This window comes from Alosa sapidissima, chromosome 15 (genome assembly GCF_018492685.1).
Source record: "Alosa sapidissima isolate fAloSap1 chromosome 15, fAloSap1.pri, whole genome shotgun sequence".
NCBI lineage: Eukaryota > Metazoa > Chordata > Actinopteri > Clupeiformes > Clupeidae > Alosa > Alosa sapidissima.
In genome coordinates, this window is record NC_055971.1 from 24,445,952 (window position 1) to 24,460,603 (window position 14,652).

The 14,652-nt window shown below is 40.9% G+C and overlaps 1 protein-coding gene across 4 annotated transcripts in view; it reads right to left on the reverse strand.

Moving 5' to 3' along the window:
• The window catches only part of LOC121684222 (adhesion G protein-coupled receptor G3-like), a 33,651-nt gene extending 20,612 nt beyond the window's left edge, over positions 1–13,039 (reverse strand). Inside the window, exons 1-10 of one of the 4 annotated variants that reach the window (XM_042064198.1) lie at positions 12,791–13,039; positions 12,633–12,686; positions 11,968–12,177; positions 11,390–11,705; positions 8,510–8,636; positions 7,167–7,292; positions 5,139–5,261; positions 3,895–3,934; positions 1,137–1,237; positions 141–268 (exon numbers count right to left, since the gene is read on the reverse strand). In XM_042064198.1, coding sequence (XP_041920132.1) covers positions 141–268; positions 1,137–1,237; positions 3,895–3,934; positions 5,139–5,261; positions 7,167–7,292; positions 8,510–8,636; positions 11,390–11,705; positions 11,968–12,177; positions 12,633–12,686; positions 12,791–12,890 — 1,325 coding nt within the window. In that variant the 5' untranslated portion in view covers positions 12,891–13,039. Of the gene's footprint in view, positions 1–140; positions 269–1,136; positions 1,238–3,894; positions 3,935–5,138; positions 5,262–7,166; positions 7,293–8,509; positions 8,637–10,680; positions 10,702–10,813; positions 10,933–11,389; positions 11,706–11,967; positions 12,201–12,632; positions 12,687–12,790 lie in introns of those variants that run through there. The other 3 variants (XM_042064199.1, XM_042064201.1, XM_042064200.1) reach the window with 3 other exon arrangements.
• Between the last annotated feature and the right edge of the window lie 1,613 nt (positions 13,040–14,652).

Consider the following 14,652-nt stretch of genomic DNA (forward strand, 5'->3'; position numbering starts at 1 on the left):
AAAGTATCGATTCTAAAAACGTCGGAAATCGTATCGTTTTTTGCGTGAAGTATCGATACACCGTGCAACACTAGTGTGTGTGTGTGTGTGTGTGTGTGTGTGTGTGTGTGAGAGTGTGTGTGTGTGTGCGGGCGCCTTACTGGTAGAAAGCATGTGTGAGCACCGTTAGGACAAGGAAGGCCAGAGACACACTGCAGCCAACCCGCGACAGTATAGTCAGGGTGTAAACAGATGCAGCGCTGAGAGGTTTTACCACACCTAAAGGAGTCTGGAAACACACACAAACACAACACACATGTTCACACAGACATTCATACACATGCATACACATACATATGGCATTAATCCACACTACATGTGATGTAAATTTGGGCTGCTCGATTATGGCAAAAATCATAATCACGATTATATTTTGGTAAAAATTGTAATCTCGATTATCAATTAACAATTATTCATGAGGGTCTCCCCTGGGTCTTTAAAAATATTTTTCATAATCCATTTGGACTGAAGGAGCAACCAATCAGTGTTAGTGATCTAATGGTAGCATTTGCGTTTGCCTAATGTTATCTTTGTGCACTAGTAGAAGCTAAAAGACAAGTTGTACCATGCTGATTTAAAAAAAAAAAAACAGGCGTGTTCTAACATCAGATTAGCCAACTTGCCATAAATTCTCTCATTCATTTGGTCACCTTGATTGACAGTGATAGTAACAAACTTAGCAGAGAATGCGCTAGTTACAATTTCGGCGTGGATCATGATGCTACCGACTGCAGGAGCCCTCACACAACCCAAAACTGCTTGAGTTGCCTGTGCACAGAGGAGAGGGTCGTGTGGAGTGCAGGGCTTAAAGAAGCAGCGTGAATCAGTGTGCTGTATAAGTTGAAATTGTACCTATTTACAAAAACCCTAATTCTTAACGGAATGTGGCAAAATAATTGTTTTTTTTTCTCTCGATTATACTATTTTTGTGATTGGAGCCAAAATTGAGATTGAGATTGAAATTTGATTAATTGCACAGCCCTAATGTAAATCCAAATGGTATGGTATATATCTGCATTGTATGTGGCTGGAATCCATACAGCTTAAAGTGTACACTGTACACATAGCACATGTTTTAAATCCACAGAATCTCTTACCAGCAGTACAGCAAAGAAGGACAGGTGATTGCACGAGCAGATCACCTTTCCTTTAACATTAGTAGTGTTACAACCAGATGAGTTCCATATCGCAGTCGCCTCTGAAACACACAGACACAGAACCATATGCACGCACACACACACACACATACACACACACACACACACACACACACACACACACACACACACACACACACAGGTAAGGTGTGTTGCCTGAGACAGCTTGCTTCTCTGTCAAATGACAAAGGACTGGATAGGGTCAGGTCTGTGAGTGAAAACTATCCCTGAAACAGTCGCGACCATTAATTGGATCACCCCTTCACCCAGTTAGGAGTTAGGAGTAAAAAATCCTCTAAGTTACTTTCCAATAGACGCTGAAGTCATAGCCAGATTAATGCAGACCAATTCCGGTCCAGCTTCATAAAGAATTACCTCCCTGTACTCCAGACCCGACAGAAGTGGTAACAGGACACTCTTAACCTGACTGAGCATTTTGGCCAGTTGGAAAAATACATAACCTCAAACCCAGTAAAGATGGCCGTGTTAGGACAGCCGAAGTTCTGATTAAGGGAAAAATCTACAGAAGGCCATTTAGGGCACTGATTATTTTGCCAAATATACCGTAAAACTGCCCAGGCTTTTATTTTCCCAAATCGCCAAACTGCACCGGCTAGTATTAGAGACAGGCGTCTATATGAGACAGGCCTTTAATTCCCTTTGCACAAAACTTTTCCTCTGCAAAGATGGAAAATATTATCAAATTAATTATTATGACCGCCGCGCAGCGAAGTGGCGGTCATATAGGTTTAGTCAGATTTTTTTTTTTTTTTTTTTTTTCTTTTTCTTTTTCGCATGCCCAAATTTCCGTCAATGATTCCCGGGACACTGAAAGACCGGGGTACACGAAACTTGGTGGACATGTAACCCCACATGGATAGCATGGAACCATCGTTTTTCGTTTTGATCTGTAGCCCCCCCGCTGAATTGGACCCCCCAAAAGGAGGGTAGGGCAGACACAGTTTTCTGTGAATATCTCGAAAACCGTAGGGTTTAGGAGGACCATTTTTTTTTTGTATGTTGATCTCAAGGGGCCATGTCAACCCATTCCATAACCACTCATTTCATGTATAGCGCCACCTAGTTAAACACAAAAAAGTAAAAATGAGGTGGTGTAATTGAAGGTATCTCTGGCTGACAAGGTCAAAACTGCACAAAATTAAAAGTGTAGGATCATTATGACATCCTCCGAATGCATGCCAAGTTTTGTGTACTTTCGTTCATGGGGGGCCTTAAAATAAAATAATTTATGTGTACATTTAGTGACGTACACCAACAGGGATTCCCGGGACACTGAAAGACCGGGGTACACAAAACTTGGTGGGCATGTAACCCCACATGGATAGCATGGAACCGTCGTTTTTCGTTTTGATCTGTAGCCCCCCCCGCTGGACTGGACCCCCCGAAAGGAGGGTAGGGCAGACACAGTTCTCTGTGAATATCTTGAGAACTGTAGGGCCTAGGATGACCATTTTTTTCCGTATGTTTACCTCCAGGGGTCATGTTAACCCATTTCATGTGCACACATGTGCACAAACAGATACACACACACACACACACATACATTCACAGTAATCATACGTATGACACATACTCACACAGTAGACATATGTACGCTTGCATGCACAGGCACATACGCAGGCACACACACAAGCACACACACACACACACACACACACACACACACACACACACACACACACACACATAACATAAACATGTACATGCACACATGCACACAATTCAAGAATTTCTCAGAATTATGAACAGGCAAGATGGAGTTGGGGTTGTATAAAATGAATTTTACATGTGAAATCTATGCACTAATCATGTTTTGGTACTTGTTGTCTAGCAGATACCAGTGAGAATTGAGTGTGGATAATGCAATTTAGTGAGACAGTTAGAATCATATAGGCCTTTCAGCGTGATTTATTTTTGTGGAAAAAATGTGCTGGACTGGGCGGCGGTCATATTTTGTACCGCTCTGCGGTACATCTAGTTTTTATTTATCTTATCTATTTTCTTGTCACTGCTACTAATGCTGTCTTGCTACGAATAATCACACTTAGTTTGTGTAGATGTATGGCCTTTGTGTAGATGTATGGTCTTATTGTTATGACTTATTAGCTAACCTTTTCTTTGTGTTTGTTCAGCACTTTGACCCCTGTTTGTTTTTAAATGTGCTATATAAATAAATGACTTGACTTGACTTGACTTAAGTCTGTCACATCCATATAGATTTAGCGCAAGATCCAAAACAGTTTTAAGAGTTTGACTGTCTTTTAATTATCCTAACTCGTGTTTGCCACAAATTTTGTCTCTTTTGTTTGCTGAGTTTTCCCCTTTTCATGAGCATTTTGTGGGAGCTGCGACATTGATTGTCAGTAGGTGACACAAAAAGGGGTGGACCAGGGAGATTAGCTGGTGTCCTCCTTGCATTCCACCCACATATTATGAGATCATTGCAATACAATGATTTTTTAAATACACACACACACACACACACACAAACAAACAAACAAACAAACAAACAAACAAACAAACAAACAAACACACACACACACACACACACACACGTACAAAGATCCTGAGGATAGTACACACTGACCTGAGTAAGAACAGACACACACTGGACACAAACAGAATGATAGACAGATGAAGGGTAGGATAGACGGAGGAGGAGAAGGGAGTACTTTACCATCTTTCACATCCCAGAAGACACACTGTGGCGCCGTGTTCTGTGTTAGAGAGAGAACAGGAAGACATGTTACACAAACAGCTAATGTCTACAGGGTGTGCTTGTATATGTGTGTGTGTGTGTGTGTGTGTGTGTGTGTGTGTGTGTGTGTGTGTGTGTGTGTGTGTGTGTGTGTGTGTGTTGGCTGCCCTTAGCTGCAGCCTGCAGCACTTTGTGTGTGAGTGTATATCACTAATGATGGTACTCATGGCTCTGGTATGCTCTGGTGTCTGTGCTCTGCACACGAGATGCTGGCTGTGCATGTGACGAGAATGTCGTCATGCGGGGGCTGCTGCGTAGGCGACCTCTAAAATGTTATGTGCCAAGAGCACTTTGACGACTGAACTGTGCATGAGCAGAACTCCAGGAGAAGCAGCAACACTGAAAGAAGTTCACTGTATTGTTCGTCTTGTGTGCTCTGTAGGCCTACATTGCCTCATTCTCACCATGTCCTTAAATATTGTAAAAAATCATCACCCAACATATTCCACAACATCCAGGAGATGTTTTTGTTTGCGTAACAGGTAACAATAGGCTACTCTGTATTTTTACGTGTGGAGTAGTTGGAAGACTCTGAGATACGTAATCTTTGAATCAATGACTGAACGTCTGAGATTCTACCATGTATTGTAAGTAAGCTGTTTAGAGATGTCTTTGTAACTCAACCAGATGGTATGTAAGTACTCGGTGCATATCTGTATGCTTGTTCTGTTTAATAAACGGCAATAAGCTCCAAGATGTACAAGTCTTGTGATCTTACATCAATAAAACTGCTTATCAAGGAACCTGTTTAAAATATAACCACAAATCAATTAAGGAGATCATTTGAACCCTTTTGTAGCGTCTGGATAAATAAATTCACACGACAGTAACACGGTTAGTTGCAGGAATGCATGTGTTCTCTTTGTTTGCTGAAAAAAGTTGAAAAATTGATAATAACTACGGTGCAAGTCACGTGAGGAGCGCATGTAGAGCGTGTGTAACTGTGTGTGCAGACGTACTGTATATCAAAGCCTTTAGAAGGTGATGATAAGAGATAAGGGGGAGAAAGAGAGAGAGAGAGAGAGAGAGAGAGAGAGAATGAATGAATGAATGAATGGATGAATGAATGAATGAATGAATGATTGACAGAAAGAATATACTGTATGTATGGGAGAGAACAGGGTGTGAGGTGTATGCTGATACAGGCGGTTCCAGTTCCTCACCACCAGTGTTGTGTTCTGCAGGGAGAACGTGAGTTTGACAAGGTTCTCCAGGCCGCTGATGTCCTGTCCTAGATCCAGGGCCACCACACGACTCCTCAGCAGAGACAGGTTAACCTGTTCCACCTGTCCAAACACACACACATGCACAAATGAGTGCGTGTGTGAGAGAGAGAGAGAGCGAGAGAGAGAGAGAGTGTGTGTGTGTATCGCTTGCAAACCTGGATCAGGATCTGAACAGCTATGCAAATATGTCTATGTTTTGACGGGGTCTGCATGCAAATAGCATTGGCAATATTAGTAGTAGTGGCCCAGGGGGTAGAGATGTCATTCAGCAACCTCTCACCTAGGCTGCAAAGTACTTTGAAGAAAAGTGATACAATGCAGTCCATTCACTATTCACCATAGTAGTGATTACTTGGTAATGGTGGCATTAGTAAGGTCTAATTGTTGTTACTGTAATACTGTAGAAGTTGCAGTATGTGTCTATGTTCTCTCCATGACTGGGGAAAAAAGCAGAGGGGGAAAATTCTGACTTCAGAAAGTCAACATTCTACCGCAATTTGTTCCAACCAGCTGATTCTAATTGGCACAACTTTTCAGCCAGGTAGAAGGCACAGTTAACACCAATACAGGACTTTCTGCAGCCACATTTTTAAAGGACATTTAATCCCGACTGATGTTAAAAAAATCTATCAAGCCTGTGACAGCAAGGGACCAGGCTTGTTGACACAGCAGTGAGAACACATGCTGCTTTACCCCATGTACACAGATAGATACATAGATTGAATTTGTCCTGCAGATCCGCCTGGGAAGGATCCAATTGACGTCCGTTTTTTTAACTTCCCGTTATGACTTCTGTTCACCTAGTTTCACCCAGGCTAGTATCCCGAGGGAAATTTAGGTAAACTGTATTCAAATCCTGCTGAAGGATAGAGAGCAGGCCCGCCATGGGGACACCTGATTCTCAGATGTGGTGGGGGCGATATGATGGGATTACAGTCCAGCAGGCAAATTAGCATTTGAATAAACAGTGGGTGAAACACAGGAGGAGGTCTGTGCAGCAGAGTGTTTAGGTTTCAAACAACATCAACATCAACAACAAAAAAGGCCTGGTAGATCGATGTATTAATTCATTGCATAAACCATTGACAGCAAAAATTCCGAACTTGTTGTCATTAACTATATACAGTGCATACAGAAAGTATTCACAGCGCTTAACTTTTTCCACATTTTATTATGTTGCAGCCTTATTCCAAAATGGATTCAATACAAAATTCTAGACACAATACCCCATAACGACAACATGAAAAAAAGTTTTTTTTTTTAATGTTTGCAAATGTATTAGAAATAAAGAATGAAAATATAATGTGTACTTAAGTGTTCACAGCCTTTGCTCAATACTTTATTGTGGTACCTTTGACAGCAATTACAGCCTCAAGTCTTTTGGAATATGAAGCCACAAGCTTGGCACACCTATCTTTGGCCTGTTTCGGCCATTCCTCTTTACAGAACCTCTCGAGCTCCATCAGGTTAGATGAGGAGCGTCGGTGCACAGCCATTTTCAGATCCACTGTCCAAATCTTTGCAAATCTTTCTAAGTCTGTCAGTGTAAGGAGGGCTTAAGCTAAATGTTGAGCTTGATCACAAAGGCTGTGAATACTTATGTACAAGTGATTTCTCTGTTTTTTATTTTAAATAAATTTGCAAAAATCTCAAACAAACTTTTTTTAAGTTGTCATTATGTGTTTCCACTTTGGAATAAGGCTGTAACAACAAAATGTGGAAAAAGTGAAGCGCTGTGAATACTTTCCGTATGCTGTTTCTTGCTCTCAGGTATAAAGCATTAGATCAACCAGTGATCAACTGGTTATCTTGACAACATGGCTAAGCATTTTGACTATGTTTTTCGTAAACAATGGCACTATGGCAGTGATATATTCATTTGCATACATATTTATTTTGAGGCAATAACAAAGGCTTCAAACAAGAGCATACTGAATTAATACATTGTGCAAACATAGATCTTACTGGGAACAATGAGTCCTCCTTGAACCAGAATGCACCCATGTTGAGCCCGCCACCTGAGTTGATCTTTATCTGATCAAGGGCCTCTGGGGGGACCTCCATTGTGACATCATCATCCAGGGACGTGGACTAGCAGAGACAGTTATGTGAGATCATCATTCTGAGGCAGTAATCTGACTAGGCCTCTGAAGTTTGCCTACAAAAAAGCTACCATCTTTGCCCATATAAGGAGATCCGGTATCTTGAGTTTTTTCCTATGGGAAAATAACATTGGTATTTGGAATTATCACACCGGTTAAACTCTCGCGGGGAAAATGAAGACGTTTTCCCAAACACACTTTTGTCCTCTGCCTTCGAGTGGACACTGTGATCTCCTGTACGTGAAGGTGGCACAGTTTGATTTTTGCTACCCCAGAGCTAACTTGTGATGCAACTTGCCATTAAGTTAGTTAGCAAGTTAGCTCTGGGGTAGCAAAAATTAAATTGTGCCACCTTCACATACCAGAGATCACAGTGTCCACTCGAAGGCAGAGGACAAAAGTGTTTTTGGGAAAATGTCTGCATTTAAGACTTTTTCGTTCCCATGAGAGTTTAACAGGTGCAATAATTAAAAATTTCCCTTGTTATTTTCCAATAGGAAAAATCGCCAGATACCGGATCTCAAAGATGGCAGCTTTTTTGTAGGCGAACTTCAGAGGTCTCCTGTTACAAAAACATGTGTGTGATGTGATCCCTAATATAACCCCCTCATTTACCCAAGTATTCGATTACACCCCCATCCACGTCAACAGGGGGCAGCAGTGGCCTACTGGTTAGCACTTCGGACTTGTAACCGGAGGGTGTTGCCGGTTCGAACCCCGACCAGTAGGCACGGCTGAAGTGCCCTTGAGCAAGGCACCTAACCCCTCAATGCTCCCCGAGCGCCGCTGTTGATGCAGGCAACTCACTGCGCCGGGATTAGTGTGTGCTTCACCTCACTGTGTGTACACTGTGTGCTGTGTGTGTTTCACTAATTCACAGATTGGGATAAATGCAGAGACCAAATTTCCCTCACGGGATCAAAAAAGTATATATACTTATACTTAACATTCAACTACCTCTTCACCAACTACAATCAACCAACTATGCTGCCCCAAAAACACACATACACACACACTTCAAGGTTATTATCCCCCCCCCCACCTCACACACACTCAACTACGCCCACGCACACACTCCAGGCATTCAACTACACCCTCCACCCCTGACCCTCTACACTCCAAACTTATAACTACACCCCCACACCTCACTTACCCCACCCCATGCCAACTACACCCCCACTCATTCATTTAACCTTCCTGTCATACCTGCTGTCTGTCACCTGAAGGTAAAGATATGAAGAAGTTCGTCAGATTGTCAGCAGATGTGACAATGGCACTGATCAAGCTCAGGATCGTTGTCTGATGGGGCCCCGTGGTCATGTCGCGTATGTCCCTGGGGTGGAGAGGGAAGAATTAGGGTTAGAAACTCTAATTTCACATTCTTCAGGTCTGACTTCTCAAGGTGCAGTATTTCAGATACAATTTTGAAGAAATCAACTTGTGTTGCTCTCATTACTAATAGATTCATTTACTGATTGAGGTTACTGAGTTGACTGAGAGGTTTGATTGATTGATTTGATTTGGTGTGTTGTGGTGAGAGTGACAAAGGTTGCATGGTCAAGTGGCTGAAGGAGTGGTCTCAGTGTGTAGGTGTCAGAAGCATGAAGTGCATTAGAAATGTACTGTCTGTGGATTAGCTCTGATAACACTGGGTTGTAAAATGTGTCGTCACCGATTGGATCACGAATGGACAGTTGACACACACAGCCGTTTACACCTGTCTTCAAGGTGTACACTTTGGTGACCACTTGTGCTCAGATTTTGTTAACTACATCACTATGTCACTTGCAATGGAAACTTTCTTATTCTTATCATAGACACTTTAGAATGCTTTAGTGTTCACAGCAAAAGACATGTAACATGGGTCACATGGTCACAAACATACTGGGGTGCATTTTCCAAAAGCATATACATTAGCAACTTACATGGTTGGAACTATGCAAGTACGGCTGTTTAACTAACTGTTTCCCAAAACGATAGTGTGAACTATAGTGGTCCAACTTACATAGTCCGATGCATCGTTAATCTATACAAGTGTTTCCCAAAACCATAGTTCCAACGAACATGAAGTTATGTAGTTCGAACTTCCTCCTGGCCTGTGCTAAAAGCATACTAGACGCATAATTCTGGGAATCTTCATATCAAAGACGTCACTGATGCCAGTTATTTGAGTGCAGATTAATAACTGTAACGACACTTTTACACATGTGTCATTTAAATGTGCTGGTGAAACAGTTGTGTACTCTATTGTTATTTATTCTCAATTTTGTGGTACAGTGCGTTAAGGCTGATGATAGCCTGAGGTGTACAGCATATGACCGTGTCTGTCCATGAATTTGAATCTGGGGTGAAGAAGAGATTTTGACTACAATATTCTCACCCTATGGAGCTAAATTTGTCTCAATAATATTTGTATATGTGCAGAGGGGGATCCACAAATATTTCTTGATTTGTATGTGTGTTTTGATATCTACAAATAAAAAAATCATATTTGTAACTCGTATATTAATTTTTACAAATATAGATGTGCATTTGTAAATAAAATGCCATTTGTAAAGCCGAAAATTTCATTTGTGAAACGTGATTCTGCATTTGTGGATCACCAGCACACGCATTCTTCGCTTTCCACGTTACGTGTTTTTGAGACGTTCTTCACATGAAAGTCACACAAATCCACACGTAAATAGGCCTACTTTAATTCACCGGCACACAAAAATCGCAATCCAGTAGATGGCGACATCCACAAATATTTCTTGACTTGCATTCGTGTTTTGACATCCACAAATAAAAAAATCATATTTGTAACTTGTAAATTGGTTTTCACAATTGCGTATGCGGATGTGTATTTGTAAATGAAATGGCATTTGTAAAACTGAAAATTGCCTTTGTGGATCACCAGCACACACAGTTTTCGTTTTCGCATTTGTGGATCAGCATTTGTGGATCACGTATTTTTGAGACAAACTTTGCGCAGAGAAGCCACCCAGATCCACAAGTAGCCTGCTGACACTTTCTAATCCAGTAGATGGCAGTGTTGTTCTATGGGACTCATAACCAAAGATTCTTTGCTCATAACACACAGAGCTAGCGAACCTAGTTCTTAAATCTAACAAGTTATGCCTTTTACAACAAGCTTTTTGATGAAAAAGTGGTGTTTAATTTCCATAATCTTTGTTTAGTAAACGCATAAAACCGTCAGTTTGCAAGCGAAATCAAGAATTATGATCTTTGAGTTTGTTTATAGTTACCTAGCAACCTTTCACACTGTCAGTTCTTGCAGTTCATTACCGAAACACACATGTAAATCAAGAAATATTTGTGGATCCCCCTCTGCGCATATACAAATATTATTGAGACAAATTTAGCTCCATACTCACCATTGTTTACCTAGATAGATAAGTTTGTTTAGATGAGTCTATCTACGGTATTGTACAGATCATATTATCCCCCACTCCATGACAATGTTCAAATCAAAGGCATATTCTCAACTGACTGAACAAAACTGCACACCTTGTATCTGCAGGTGGGTGACTTTGACTTGCTTGTACGTGGCTGCAAATTGACTTTTAAATGACGAGTTTTCTACTTAAGCCATTTTAAAATATGGATTTTAAAACAATCCACCAGAAACCTAAATCTATTTATAATTATTAATGTGCACACAAATAAGTGGCGTCAGTGAAATCTTTGGCATGAAAATCCCAAAACTATCATTCTAGCTTACCACAGGTCGAGAAGTGTAGTGCGACTTTATGACAGTGTACGCAAACGTTCGTTGGAACTATGGTTTTGGGAAACACCTACTGTATGTAGCTCAACGATGCCTCGGACTATGTAGTTGCACCACCATAGTTTTAACTATTTTTTTGGGAAACAGTTGTGTCTACTTACCTAGTTCTGACCAAGTTGCTAACATAGTTGCTAACAAAATGCACCCCATACATGTGACATCACCCAGCAGACCACAGACACAGACATAGCCCACAAACCCCTAATACATAGCCAGCAAACCCCTAATACATAGCCAGCAAACCCCTAATATATAGGCTAGCCCACAAACCCCCAGAACAAAGCTCTCAGGCCTACCTCTCCAGTAACTGAAGACTCCTGCAATCTTTTAGTTTATCCTTGAATCCCAAGATGCAATCTCTATAAACTTTATCTAGGTTTACAGTCGACGAGTATTCCAAAAGGTACTGTATGACTGTGCAGTTACAATTGTTATGCAGTGCAGTTATAACTTCAGAAGTTGATGTAAGAGGACCTCCCCCATTGACCGGAAAAAATACTCCGACAGTATTGGACTCTTTATAGTATTTAAAGTCCCAGTTGTGCACACATTCCTTCAGGGGATACGGATTGCAGGCATCATTACTGGGCTGAGTCATGTTAATAGCACAGTCTGCAAACAGAAAACGGGGATGAGGATTTAGCCAAGTCTAGCCTAGTTCAGTTTAGTTTGGTTTAGATTAGCTACCTTCCAGTGCATGTCTTACCAATGTCCAAAGTCAATTCAAGTTAATTAAATTTAATTGATATAGTGTCATAACATATAAATATGTCTGAAGATGCTTTACAGCAACCAGCTTGAATTTGAACCTGAACCATTCATAGTAATTGTTAATTAAAAGTGTGTATACTGTAGGAGGGTGCATGTGCTTCACCTGTTAAGTTTGACAAATTGGAATTGCTATATACTCCCTCAGCCAATATGGGTGAGGTAAAAGAGAAGACCACCGACTTCCTTGCAGGGCATGGCCTATTTTTGAGTCTGGCTATAAGGATGTAGGTGTCGGTGTAGAACCCTATTCCTGTTGTCACTTGACATGTATACATATCACTAGATCCAGAAGAGTTCTGAAGAGTAATAAAATCTGAGGACGAAAGAAACAAAAGACTAACTGACATTTTGTATGATAGTGACATTCATTCTGGAGTAGAATGGTGGCTTATTGTTTCTTTTTTGTTTTTGTTTTTACCATTGCTTCAAAATATCAAAAACAGAGCTCAACAACAACAGACCCAAGTAATAGAACACTTAAGATCTTTGGCAAAATGAAACTTCAGTCAGAACAGCATTTCTCCATAAAAACCACACCACTGTGCTACTGTGCAAAAACACACATTTGCACTTTTTTAATGATATAATGTAGTTTTCATTAGTTTCAGAGATATACAGTATCACTACAGTAGCCTGTCATTTAGGAATTATTTAGAGTCCAAGAACATGTTGAGCACACATAAGACCCTGAACACTGATGAAAGGTTTCTTTCTGAAAAATCATTCAATACATCTACTGCTATGCATTCCCTTTTTGCACAGGCTTACCTGTAGAGATGTTAATGCGAACCTCCCCGGGCCGAATGTAGAAAGCCGTTCGAGCTAAAACAAGAATCAGACGCATCATGTCCCACTAACATTGGCATATTAACCAAGGCCTATATGTTTAAAATATATCGTTAATGAAGAGCACGAAAGATACTTACGACAGTCGCTCAGCACAGCGTGTTTTCCGAGCCAGAAACAAATAGATGCCCAGTACATGTAGTATGCCAACATGACCAAATCAGGACACTGACCATTCATACATTCGTTAACACAGAAAAATTATACTTATGGGGAGATTATCCAGATCTAGTCATGGCACCTCCGGTGAGTGGCTAGGAGAACGTTTGTGCTTCGACTGCTGACACATAGTAGGCTACCCACAAATTTGCATTCTATGATCTCTTCCTACGGTTGGCAGTTTCCCCTCTGGTTGGGCCAACTGTGCAGGGAAATTATATTCCCACACAAATGTACAAAATTGTTACATTTCAAGCACTTTCACCTTTTCTAATTAAGTTCTAAGAAATAGGCCTACCAATAATGATCAAAAATGTTATTTTCTTTTTTTATTTTTTTATAATTGAATTTCCTCGTTTTCTCACAAAAAAGAATGATCATTAATGTGATCTCACAGTGGTAAATGGCAAATATGCACCATGATGTCTATATCATTGGTAATTGAGCTAAAGTATAGGCCTACATCTGTTGAGTATTTTTAGCTTACATAAATTATTATGGCGGAACACTGCTGAGTAACACAAATATTAAACTGGCTCAGCGGACCATTGGCTGCAGCCTATACATTGAGGACATATACACCAGCAGGTGCAAAAACAGAGCCTCCCTCATCATGAAGGATGACACTCATCCTACACACAAACTGTTTGCCCCCGTCCCATCAGGCAAGAGGCTACGCAGCATCAAAGCAAAGACAACCACAGACTGAGGAACAGTTTCTTCCCATCTGCTGTTAGACTGATAAATTAATCACCGCTGCTCTGATCTGACCATAGACTGCTACCGACACACTGCACTTTAGTCATGAATTTGAGCATCCTGAACACTGATGTCATTCACTGCGAATACGGCAACGTTAAATATTTCTTATGATGATACATGTTTACCCATAATCAGGGCCGTCGCTAGCCTGACGAGCCAGACCCACATTAAAATGTAGGGTCTGGGCACTCACCGTTCGCAGTGCTCAGTTCGAGGGGCGGGATAATCGGTTGTCTTTCAAATTCCCTCTGCACGCAATAGGACAGCACCAGGGGCGGATCTAGAGATTTTTTCCTGGGGTGGCGAAGGGGTGGCATGAGGTTCCAGGAGGGGGGCCATGAACATTATTCAAAACTTAAAATTCTACGGATTTCATTGAATATGTTTTGTTCTCTACACTACATTACTCGAGGTGGGAGGCAAATCGGAGATGTAACAGGCGTTTTGGATGATGTGGGTCTTAATATGTGAATTTCTTTCTCTGTGTAATCACTATACAGTCTGTGTAGTCTGTACTTAAATTATACAGTGTCAAAAAGCAATTCTAGGGGGGTTTGGAGGTATGTTCCCCCAGAGAATTCTTTTAAAAAATGACCCCTCAAATGATTTCTTCTAGTTAGTTTAGAGGGAATATGGATATATCTATAAAATAAGCCATCAATAGATTTAGGTTATATGGATTGAAACAAGATTCTGATGATTTGGGGGTATTTTTAAAACATAACCCCTCAAATGATGTCTTCTAGTGAGTTTTGAGGGAATATGGACAAATTTAGTCATACAAAATAAGCCATCGGTAGATTTAGGTATCTGAATTGAAACAAGATTCTAATGCAGGATTGTTGCAATGATAACCATGACTGTTAGCCTAGAAATCTAGACGCACCCTAGCGGCGGCAAATTAATTTGCTCAGCCTGTACGTCTAGTATCAAACCATAGGGATTTCTATTGGCTGACGCCGTGGACGTCATCCAATCACAGCGCTCTATTATGTTAGAGAGTCGGCGGGCTTAACAGGAT